The sequence below is a fragment of the Phacochoerus africanus genome, chromosome 12, assembly GCF_016906955.1.
Source record: "Phacochoerus africanus isolate WHEZ1 chromosome 12, ROS_Pafr_v1, whole genome shotgun sequence".
Lineage (NCBI taxonomy): Eukaryota > Metazoa > Chordata > Mammalia > Artiodactyla > Suidae > Phacochoerus > Phacochoerus africanus.
This window is the reverse complement of record NC_062555.1, coordinates 23,206,245-23,218,341: the sequence shown is the minus strand read 5'-3', so window position 1 is coordinate 23,218,341 and position 12,097 is coordinate 23,206,245. Positions and strand designations below refer to the sequence as shown.

At 49.1% G+C, this 12,097-nt stretch overlaps 1 protein-coding gene across 4 annotated transcripts in view; it reads right to left on the bottom strand.

The window, feature by feature from the left end:
- Positions 1-8,895: 8,895 nt before the first annotated feature.
- The window catches only part of EFCAB2 (EF-hand calcium binding domain 2), a 95,195-nt gene continuing 91,993 nt past the window's right edge, over positions 8,896-12,097 (bottom strand). For 3 of the 4 annotated variants that reach the window (XM_047755264.1, XM_047755267.1, XM_047755268.1), the window contains one exon: positions 8,896-9,131. In XM_047755264.1, the coding sequence (XP_047611220.1) occupies positions 9,016-9,131 (116 nt within the window). In that variant the 3' untranslated portion in view covers positions 8,896-9,015. Of the gene's footprint in view, positions 9,132-10,821; positions 12,009-12,097 lie in introns of those variants that run through there. The other variant, XM_047755265.1, reaches the window with a different exon arrangement.

The window sequence follows — 12,097 nt, the reverse complement described above, 5'->3', positions numbered from 1 at the left end:
TTTTCAACATTGTGAATTTTTTTTCAGAAAAATAAAACACTATTTCTTCAAAGGAGTAAGAATTTTTTCCAGTAGGTGAGGTGAATAATTCCTGGTGCCCTAAAACACCATGACTGAGGGCAGTTTTTTGGTTTTTTTTTTTAAGAAGAAAGATTGCTATACGCAATCTCACTATAGGTATGTATCCAAAAGAACTGAGGGGAGGATCTCAAAAAGGTATCTGCATGCTCATCTTCATGGCGGTATTACTCCCAAGAGGCAAGATGCAAAAACCACGCAAGTGTCCCCCGAGGGATGAATGCATAAACAAAATGTGGCATGTACATATCCGGGAATGTTATTCAGCCATTAAAAGGAAGGAAACTCTGGAGTTGCCACTGTGGCACAGCAGGTTAAGGATCCAGCTTTGTCTCTGAGGCAGTGTGGGTTTGATCCCTGGCCCAACATAGTAGGTTAAGGGTCCAGCGTTGCTGCAGCTGTGGCGTAGGTCACAGCTGCAGCACGGATTCGATCCTTGGCCTGGGAATTTCCATATGCTGCCAGTATGGCCGATAAGAGAAAAACACAGGAGTTCCCGTCGTGGCTCAGTGGAAACGAACCTGACTAGCACCCGTGAGGACACAGGTTCGAGATCCTTGGCCTTGCTCGGTGGGTTAAGGATCCAGCACTGCCATGAGCTGTGGTGTAGGTCACAGACGTGGCTTGGATCCCGTGTTGCTGTGGCTGTGGCATAGGCTGGAGGCTACAGCTCTGATTTTGCCCCCTGGCCTGGGAACCTCCATATGCTACAGGTGTGTCCCCCCCAAAAAAAGACCAAAAAAAAAAAAAGAAAGAAAGAAAACAGAAGAGAAAGAAAACTCTGACACAGGCTACCTGATGGATGAACCTTGAAGACACTATGCTAAGTGAGATAAGCCAGTCACAGGACAAATACTGTGTAATTCCACCTACGCGAGGTCCCCAGAGTAGCCTAACTCACAGAAACAAAGGAGGTTGGTGGTTGTCAGGAGCTGGGGAGCTGGGGGAGCTGGTGCGGAGGTGGTGATGGCAGAGCATTTCAGATGAGCAAGATGAGAAGTCCTGGAGATCTATTTCACAACGACCTGAATATACTTAACACTACCGAGCTGTGCACTTTAAAAATGGTTCAGATGGTAAATTTTGTGGTGCCTGATTATTATTATTTTTTTTTTAGGCCCACACCCGAGGCATATGGAGGTTCCCAGGCTAGGGGTCAAATCAGAACTACAGTCGCCGGCCTACACCACAGCCACAGCAACTTGGGATCCAAGCCTCATTTGCAACCTACATCAAAGCTCACGGCAACACAGGATCCTTAACAACTAAGCAAAGCCAGGGATGGAACCCCCATCCTCATGGATACTAGTTGGGTTTGTTATTGCTGAACCACGACAGGAACTCCCTGTACTATCTAATTTTCACAATTTTTCTTTTAAAAGACAAACCAGTCTCCTAAAACTTCCTAATTCCACAGTCTAGATACAAAGCAGCCTCTGATAACACCCTGAGAGCAAATCTCCTGCTATCTTTCCACCTGTACCTCAAGCAACTCACCGCCCTCATCCCACAGATTAAATCATTACCTACCCACGTGCCCATCCTCTGTCTATACGCAGGCAGCAGGTCTGTCTGTCTCTCCCTTCCTCCTCCTCTCCCTTTGCTCCTTCCCTTCCTCCCTCCCTTGCTGGTTTTCTGTAAATAATCATTTCTGTCACACTTTAATCTTTAAAGAATTTTCACTTTAATTATCTCATTTACACACCAGCCCTGGAAGACAGGTGTTCTTTCTGCTTTACAAAGAAGATGCAGAGACTCGGCAATATTAAGTCTGTACCAATCCCCTAACCACCAAGTGGCAGAGCCTAATTCTAAATCCCACACTTTCACAGTATTACACGGCCTCAGACAGTGGTTCTTCCACTATAGGGTACATAAGACTCCCCCGAGAATGCCTGAAAATGTGGGTTCCTGGACCCCATCTGCAGGGGTTTGGAAGGGGGCCCAGGAGTCGGAATTTCTAACAAGCACCCCCCCCACTCCCCCAGATGCTTCTGAGCAGGTGATTGGTAACCTACACTTTGAGAAACACGCAGGCCTCGGAGACAGTCATGCCTGGCATGAGGCGGGGCACGTATGACCATGAGGTCCTCTGTTTATTTAACCTCCCCAGACAGGCAATGGAGTGACATCTTCTATAGGGAATTGGCTATATAAATAAGGTACTTTGTTTTGTTTTGGTCTTTTTAGGGCCGCACCCATGGCACATGGAGGTTCCCAGGCTAGGGGTCAAATCAGAGCTACAGCTGCCAGCCCACACCACAGCCACAGCAACTCCAGATCCAAGAGCCATGTCTGCGACCTACACTACAGCTCATGGTAACCCATTGGGCCAAGCCAGACATTGAACCCGCAACTTCATGGTTCCTAGTCGGATTCCTTTCCACTGAGCCACGACGGGAACTCCCAAGGTACTTTCTCAAGTGGCAGCAGTTAGAAAAGGGAAAGGAAGGAAAGCAAGAAGGAAGGAGACACACTCCACTCCACAGAAAATAAGCCTGCCAGTGAAAATCCCAACCGGCCTGCTTTCTTGGACATTCTTTTTCATCTCTTACCATTTGACATGTGGACATCTGGTCTGTGCAAAGGGGACTACATCTGCGCCGCTTTTGGAAGGTTTGAGAAGAACTACAGTTGGGCTCTTTACCTTCCAGACAGAGCTGATCCTGAGTGAGTCACAGGTCAAGCGGGGAGCAGGGCGCAAGGATCTCCAGACTGGCAGGCCTGCACCTGAGCTGAGTCACACAGCCCAGAGGTAAGAACAGACCCCTTTCTAAAGCGGGCGGGCTCTGCAGAGGCTGGAGTTAGGAGGTCAACCAAAGTTTCTGGAACATTCTTGCCAGGCACATGCCACTATGATTTAAATTAGATGCTGAGGGCTAAGGTGAGGGAGAGGTAAAAGGTGAACTGCAGTGGTTAGAGCATAAGAGAAATGTTCCTTTTGCAAAAATGCCATATTTATTCTGCAATGAGGAGATTTCTGTAGGAAGCCGGCTGCCTTAGAAAAACAGCCAAATTGGTGCTAAAGATTAAAAACGAATCTTATTCCATTAAAGCTAACTCTCAGGATGACTAAAGAGAGAGAATTTCCTTGAGATAGGACGTGAAGTTTGTCATCAGTCAGAACTTCCGAACGGATTCTAGAAAGTGAGACCCCGGGTTGGGGGGGGATCCCCAATCCAGAGGCAGCCTTCTGCGATGGGGGCCCCCCCTTGAAAGGAGCCCATGAGGTCACTAGTTATGAAGACACTGGGCGAATTCAGCAGCCCGGATTTCCCAGGGGTCACGCGGGGGTCACACCCCCAGGGCCCTGGGCTTAAAGAAGACAACCAGGAGCCGCCCTGTGAGCTCCCAACAAGCCTGTGCCTGGGCCTTGGCAGCGGACACCAGCACACGCTTCCAGGCTACGTGTTGGTGCTGGCCGCCGCTGCTGAGCGCTCTGCCCTGGGGACACTGTCACCTGCAGGGTGCTTCTCGTCTCTGGCACCCTCCCGCCCGGCTGCAGTGTGTGGCCTATCACACACGGCTGGTCTGTGAACGCTCTGGGGTCACCAAACCCCCTTCCTTCTGCTTCTCCACCCTGGCCCCGGCCTGCGGGCCTGTGGCTCACACCCCTGTCCAAGGGATGATCCTAAAGTGCTCGGCGAAGCGAGTGATCTCACCCGGCACAATCGCGGGGGAGGCTGGCGAAGGGAGAAACGACTCTCAGAACTACACTCTGCGGCTATTTTCCATAAAGCTCTCCGGAACCGATGAGTCCTCGCCAGCGCTCGTGCTGGCCTGCTCTCTCTCTCTCTCTCTCTCTCTCTCTCTCTCTCTTTTTTTTTTTTTTTTTTGCCTTTCTAGGGCCGCGCCCGCGGCATATAGAAGTTCCCAGGCTAGGGGTCGAATCACAGCTGCAGCTGCCGCCTACACCACAGCTCACAGCAATGCCGGATCCTTAACCCACTGAGCGAGGCCAGGGATCCAACACGCAGCCTCATGGATACTAGTCAGGTTCCTTACCACTGAGCCACAACGGGAACTCCCCCCACCATCATTTTTATTCAGTTTTTCTAAATGGGATGACCGCATATTAACCACCTAAACGGGGACCCTTTTAAGAGGGAGACCTATTAACAAGTACACTGGGAGAAGTGCAGGCTGAGATGACTCAGGGTAAACCTGGACGTATGCTCCACCCTACTTACAAAGCAGATAAGCTGGACCACGACAGCAGGAGAGGCAGAGTCCCAGCCGACCCCCGGTGACATTAAAATATGAACAAAAAAGAACTGTTACTGGAGTTCCTGTTGTAGGTCAGAGGTAACGAACCCACCTAGTATCCATGAGGACGTGGGTTCGATCCCTGGCCTCGCTCAGTGGGTGAAGGATCCAGCATTGCCGTGAGCTTCGGTGTAGGTTGAGGACATGGCTTGGATCCCATATTGCTATAGCCATGGTGTAGACCGGCATCAGAAGCTAATGATTCAACTCCTAGCCTGGAAACGTCCACATGTCGCAGCTACGGCCCTAATAAAAAACAACAACAACAACAACAAAAACCTCTTACTGTAGTAAGCCACTGAGATCTGGGGTTGTTTGTTATCACAACATAACCTAGCAAGCTGGTGAGGACAACCCCTTAGAGCCTGTCACTTCTCTGTTACCACCTCAGTGCAAGGTGGGGACATAGCATCACCTGTCTCACTGGGCAGCTGTGAGGATTAAACGAGCTAATATGTGGAGCACTCAGATCAGTGCCCAGCACATGGCGAACAGCCTGTATGAACTATAATAATAACAGAGGAGAATGAAAGAGCATTCTAAGAGTACCAGGAAGCCAAATGTCAAGCAAATTATGCTTTTCCTCGGGAATGGCAGCAAAGCCAGCCCCCTCCCGCTCCCTCCACACGAGCCATTTGCCCCTGGAGGTCCTGAGGCCTGCCCCCCTCTCTAGCTGGTAGGCTCCTCCTCTGTCCACAGCTACCACCTGGACCCCACAGACCACCCCTTCTCCGACTGCTTTCTTGTGAACGAACGAACGCCTCCACTCCCTTGACCTTTGGTTGCGTCCATCTCATCCAGGTGACAGACCTTAACCTGGAATCAACATGCTCCTGAGCCTCAGTTACCGAACAAATCCTCCAGGATTATTTTTTTTTCTTTGTCTTTTTAAGGCCACGCCCACGGCACTTGGAAGTTCCCAGGCTAGGGCTCGAATTGGAGCTGCAGCTGCTGGCCTACACCACAGCCACAGCCACGCCAGGTCCAAGCGGTGTCTGCGACCCACACCACAGCTCACAGCAATGCCGGATCCGTAGCCCGCTAAGCGAGGCCAGGGATCGAACCTGCATCCTCATGGATACTAGTCGGGTTGGTAACCGCTGAGCCACAATGGGAACTCCCTTCTTAAATCCTTAAACACACTCTTGTTCCACTCTTTCTCCCACTTCCCACCAGAGATCTTTCCACATCTTCCCATGCTTCTCAAGCCCTGTACCCTGCCACCTGCCTCACTCAGAAAGCAGCTAGAGGCCACCTGGGAAGGACCAGGTGAGTCGGCTCATGGCTCCGACCCACCCAAAGCCAACCCCATTTCACTCAGGAATCTGCCCTCGCTCCCCTTCTCCCGGCTCTGCCCTTTGAAGGTCAAAGTGCCCACATGAGGCCCACCCGCCAAAGACAAGTCCCTCAGCCTGCTGGCTGGCTGCAGCCCTGAGTCTCCTCTCACTGCCGTGTACCTGTGCCCTGTGCTCGACTTCCTCACGTCCCCACTCAACTATGTACCCTGTCACTTCTCCAGGGACAAAGCTCATCCATGAACCCTCTGCTGCCGAGCCTAATGGATGTCTTCTGGCCTTTAATTCAGCTCAAAATCCCCACGACATTTGACACAGCTGGTTACGGCCCCCTCCTTGTCACTGGCTTCCAGGATGCTTCTCCCCCGCTTCCCCTCCTGGCCGGTTCCCCCTCCCAGGCCCTTGTGGCCCCCCTTCCTCTGCTCCCCCCAAGGATTGTGGTTCCCCGTGGCTCCCCCAAGGGCCTCTTCCCTTTTCTTCCCCAGGCATGAACTACTGCCTAAAAGCTGAGAACTCCCAAATCCAGGTCTTTGCTCAGATGTTCCTCCTAATGACCCAACTGATTACTGAATGTCTCCCCCTGGGCGTCTCCCGAGCTCCTCAAGCCCCAGGTCAGGGTCGCCCCCCCACCCCGACGTGCTTCTCGGATTCCTCATCTGAATGAATGACACTATAACCCATGCACTGTCCAAGCCAGAAACCTGGCACTCATGCCTGCCTTTTCCAGTCTAACCAACCAACAGGCCAACCCCTGGTCTCCCTACTGCCAGCCTGCCCTCTTCCAGTCCATCTCCAAGCTGCGTACAAATGGCCTTTCTTTCTCCATGATCTTCAGCAAAAAGTCCAAACTCTAACACTACAGCCTTAACCGTACACCTATCCCAACAGCCTTAATGGTACAGCTCCCGTCTACCACTCCTATTTCACCTCCCGTGCCCCCAAGTCTCCTACGCTCCCAACATACCAAACTGTTTTAAACTCCCATGTTCCCATAAACATGCACCATGTTTTTTTTTTTTTTGTCTTTTTGTTGTTGTTGCTATTTCTTGGGCCGCTCCCGCAGCATATGGAGGTTCCCAGGCTAGGGGTCCAATCGGAGCTGTAGCCACCGGCCTACGCCAGAGCCACAGCAACGCGGGATCCGAGCCGCGTCTGCAACCTACACCACAGCTCACGGCAACGCCGGATCGTTAACCCACTGAGCAAGGGCAGGGACCGAACCTGCAACCTCATGGTTCCTAGTCGGATTCGTTAACCACTGCGCCACGACGGGAACTCCAACATGCTCCATGTTTAATGACACCTCTGGATTTGCTGGTACTTGTTGCTCCTCTTCTGAAATACCCTGAGCCCTGCTGCCCACTCCACACAAGGACTCATCTTTAAGTCAAATGCCACCTGTTCTGGAAAGCCTTCTCTGCTCACTGGAATCTTTCATCTCCCAGAAAGCTCCCCATGCCAGGCTGAGTCGGTGGCGCTCGTGGGCACTTCCACAGCTTCCTGACGGTGCCCTGTCTGAAATGTGGCTGCCGGATGACCTGCGGGTCTTCCTCACTGACTGTGATCCTGACTAGTTAGGGGCTGGTTCACAGTGAAACGCCAGCTCCCGGGACATGAGCTTCTCATTCTCAGTAAATGTGTTATGAATAAATGCACAGTGATCAAGTCTCTTCAGCAGCAGCCCCCTGCATGCCGAGGAAGAAGAATCACGGGCAACATTAACGGATTATAGGAATATATATGTACCACGTATACAAAAAAATCAGTGTGTGTGTGTGTCTAAAAGAATATACCAGTTACAGATGAGCATTCTTTTTCCTTTACCTTATTCTCCCCTCTGCTTTTCCATGTGACTCTTCGTACCTCAGATAAGTTTATTCTGCTCTTTCCACAGCTGCACCTCCCGCACACCAGAAAATTTCTCAAGATTCTTATTCAGTAGTCAAGACAATATTCTCATGACAGCTCTTCTGAATCGGCAACAATTCGAAAGACCGGAAGAGAACGACCACGCCCTTACGTTATCCATTTCCAACCCATCTTCTTTTCTCAAGATTCAATTAGCTTAACTCCTTTAGCTCTTCCATAATGGCAACATGCTAGATGAGCAAATTTAAATTTTTACCCTAAGTCACTCAAATAAGCTTTGTAATTGGCTCTCGTAAGCTAATAATTAATATCCATTTCAATAACTCTCCTTCCACGTTCTGATGGCTGAAGTGTTTGTTGTTTTAAAAAGATGTTGTCATCGCATTGCCATTTTCAATCTGTAGTCATTCTGCCCCCTCCCAAGAGCTTTATATGCCAAACTTGCGGTTATTCTGACCATTCTTCATTTTGTCAGCTTAACTAATTTGAAAGTAACCTGTGTTTTATTGTAGGAAATTGACAATCCATGGATAATACTATAAAATCCTTTAAAAAGTTTTTAAATAATTAGCAATTTGTCATTCCATAGAGGCTCGCCATACTAAATAAATGTTTTAAATTGTTATGATCACCTTTAAAAAACAAAGTATCTTGAAAAGATGTTCAGCATCACTCATCATTAGAGAAATGCAAATCAAAACCACGATGAGGTACCACCTTACACCCGCCAGAATGGCCATCAACAAAATGTCTACAAACAATAAGTGCTGGAGAGGGTGCGCAGAAAAGGAACCCTAGTACACTGTTGGTGGGATTGTAAACTGGTGCAACCACTGTGGAAAACAGTATGGAGATGCCTCAGAAAACTAAACATAGAACTCCCATTTGACCCAGCAATCCCACGCCTGGGCATCCATCCAGAGAAAACCATGACTCGCAAAGACATGTGTACTCCAATGTTCACTGCAGCATTATTTGCAATAGCCAAGACATGGAAACAACCTAAATGTCCATTGACAGAGGAGTGGATCAAGAAGATGTGGTACATATACACAATGGAACATGACTCAGCCATTAAAAGGAACGAAATACCGGCATTTTTAGCAACACGGATGGACCTAGAAATTATGATGCTAAGTGAAGTCAGTCATACGATGAGACACCAGCATCAAATGCTTTCACTGACATGTGGAATCTGAAAAAAGGACAGACCGAACTTCTTTGCAAAACAGATGCTGACTCACAGACATTGAAAAACTTATGGTCTCCAAAGGAGACAGTTTGGGCAGTGGGAGGATGTGCTTGGGTTGTGGGATGGAAATCCTATAAAATTGGATTGTGATGATCATTATACAACTCATTGAATAAAAAAAAGAAAGTATCTTGAGACAGTTATCACAAAGCATTAATTGGCATATGTATGGATTATAAGATAAAGTGTGAAATTAACAAGGACAAGGAATTCTTAAAATGCTCCTTTCAATCAGAAATGAAGTCTTTAGGGTGTTTAATTGTCATCGATCACCATCATTGGTATGTAGTCCTTGTAGTGAATGGAATTCGATTCGGGATCAATCGCGGCAGACAGCATTTCTTCCATTTCCTCCTGAGAAAAAGGCTCACCTGGGAGGGAGAAGAAGGACACTCATCACTTACAATCCTCCGAAGTTTCTTCTTCCTCGTGCCACTGGCCTGCTGAGCTGCCATGGAGTCCCCCCCCCCCGCTGGCTCTCCCTGGGACCATAAAGCCGGCAGGCACATCGTGACAGTTCAGAGCGTCAAAGGGCAGGCTGTTGTACCCCCGGCAAGTTTTGGAGTTATTTTTCCCTTGCAGATATCATAACTCAATATGACAGAATCAACTGTTGCAGCCAAAACAGCAGGAGGATGTAAAAACATCATGAATGAGGTTGTTTATTGACTTAAATGGCTAAAGCTGCCAAAGGATTAGCCTGAAGTCGCAGGTTTACAGAGGGGTTAATCATTATACTTAGGAAGGAGACGAAGAGAGAAATGCTGAAGAGCAGAGAGCAGAGGCTTGAAACTCTACCACTATCCATGAAGAGTTTCCAACCAGCAGGCCAGCTGAGTGATCCAGCTGCACCCTGGTCAGAGGCCATTCACCAGCCTTTTGAATACAGTCTTTGTTAGAGTTTGGCCCAGCGTTGCTGTCAAACGAAACCAAGAGTTGGGTAGAAAATCTGTGGGCCTTAGAGGGACTCAGATGACTGCTGGAGGCCGGCTTAGGATCTTGATTGCACCAAGATGCAAAGCAAACTCAGCAAGAACGTTGGAAAGGCTGTTGTCTGTTTAAGACAGAACTTTGTCCTGGTAGTAAATGAACAGACAGAAACACCCACATCGCCACCTCACCCCAAAAGAGTCTTAATCCAAGCAGGTAAATTACCGAGGCCTGAGGATTACCTACCTTCCGAGTTTAGGTTACCTGCCACTACAAACTTCAGTTGATAATATGGAAATTGTGCAGGTGGGGCTTCTGATAACAATGAGGACAGTATCACCAAACAAAGGGGAGGTGGGAGTTCCCATTGTGGCTCAGTGAATTATAAACCCAACCAGTATCCATGAGGATATGGGTTTGATCCCTGGCCTCGTGCAGTGAGTTAAAGGATCCAGCGTTGCCATTAGATGTGGTGTAGGTCATGGATGCAGCTCGGATCTGGCATTGCTGTGGCTGTGGTGTAGGTCGGCAGCTATAGCTCTGATTGGGCCCCCTAGCCTGGGAACCTCCATGTGCCATAGGTGCAGCTCTAAAAACAAGGAAAAAAAAAAAAGCAAACAAACAAACAAACAAACAAAACCAAGGGGGGAGTTCCCGTCATAGTGCAGCAGAAACGAATCCCACTAGGAACCATGAGGTTTCAGGTTCGATCCCTGGCCTCACTCAGTGGGTTAAGGATCCGGCATTGCCATGAGCTGTGGTATAGGTCGCGGATGTAGCTCGGATCTGGCGTTGCTGTGGCTCTGGTGTAGGCCAGCAGCTGTAGCTCCGATTTGACCCCTAGCCTGGGAACCTCCATATGCTGCAGGTGTGGCCCTGAAAAAGACAAAAAGACAAAAAACAAAAAACAAACAAACAAAGAAACTAAGGAGTATGTGCTGAGTTCTTCTGAAATCATGCTTATATCCTAAGGAAAGAAAGAATGTCTAAAATGCTTTAAAAAGACAAATTCTGCATCTTTCTTATAAACTGAAGTTAAATATTAGATCCACTACCAATGAATTTTGACAGGTACCATATAAGTCCTTATGAGAATAATGACAACAAACATTTATTAAGAACTACTCAGGAATGGTGAGAACTGTTGTCTCCACACTGCACACAAAGAAAAAAGGCAGGCAGGCCCCCTGGGTGAGTGCTGGAACTGGGGTCTGCACGCCCCACGTCCACCTCAAGGTCCGTGAACTCAACAAGCACACGCTCCTGCGGGGAGCAAGGCCTCGCTCACAGTGACATAGGGAAGGCGGTTGCTGCTTCCCTGGACAAGGAAAGAGATGAGCAGGGTCCGATGAAGGATGGAGGGAAAGAGCGCAGGGATTAAAGGCATAAGCTTGGGAGCCTGACTGCTTGGGTTCAGCTGCCGGACGGTCTCGTTAGCTTTAAGGTCCCAGGCAAGTCACTCGAGCTCTCTGTGTCCCAGGGTCCCTGTCTATAAAACGGAGGGGATAATAGTACGTATCTCATAGGCTTGTTACGACGATTAAAAGTGTTACTATTTGAATGGCCTTTAGACCACTGCCTGGCACACAGGCAGCTATATGTGCTGTTTAAAAACTGTTTTTTTGAGATCACCCCTGCTGCCAAACACTGTCCAACACAATACACACACCAGGATGCGTGTGGATTCTGTCCGGGAGGAACTTGAATCAATGTGATTTATTACGTTCATCATACAATATCCTGGGTGTTTGGAACGCATATGCTCAAACGGATTCCTAGTCTGTGCGTCCTGTGAAAAGCTGCACTGTGTCTGTATCCGCTGCAGCCTGTTCCCGATTCCCGGATTTCAGTCCGTAGCATCAGCACCACAGCCACCGTCCAAGCCCGAGCCTGGTCCTTTGACCCAGCTCGCATCTTTGTCCCCTGCACCTGCCACGCAGCATAACCTGGGGACCCTGCTGCAGATGGTCCTATTGGATCCAACCCTTCTTTCCGTTCCCACGGCTACGGCCACAGTCCCATTCAGCCCTTGTTAGGGTCCTTCAAAGTGCTCAACCAGCCTCCTGACTGGTCTCCCCAGTCTAAGCTCTTTCTCACTCCTCTGACAAGCCGACTGGCAGCAGATCGGCCTTTCCACAATCCCTCCTGTATCACGTGACTCACCTGCTCAAAACCGCACAATGCTTCTCCACTGCCCTCAGGATGAATTCTCAACTCCTGCACCCAGGCCGCCACTATCTAGTCCCAGGAAACTTGTCCAGATTCACTGCCTGCTGCTGGCCAACAAGACTCTCTGGGCCCGCTCTTCTCACACGCTCCTGAAATAGCAAGGTCATTCCTACCTTCCAGTTTGTGTTCATCCTTTTCATCCATCTAGGTCTCCCCGAGTCAGCCCATTCGCCCATTC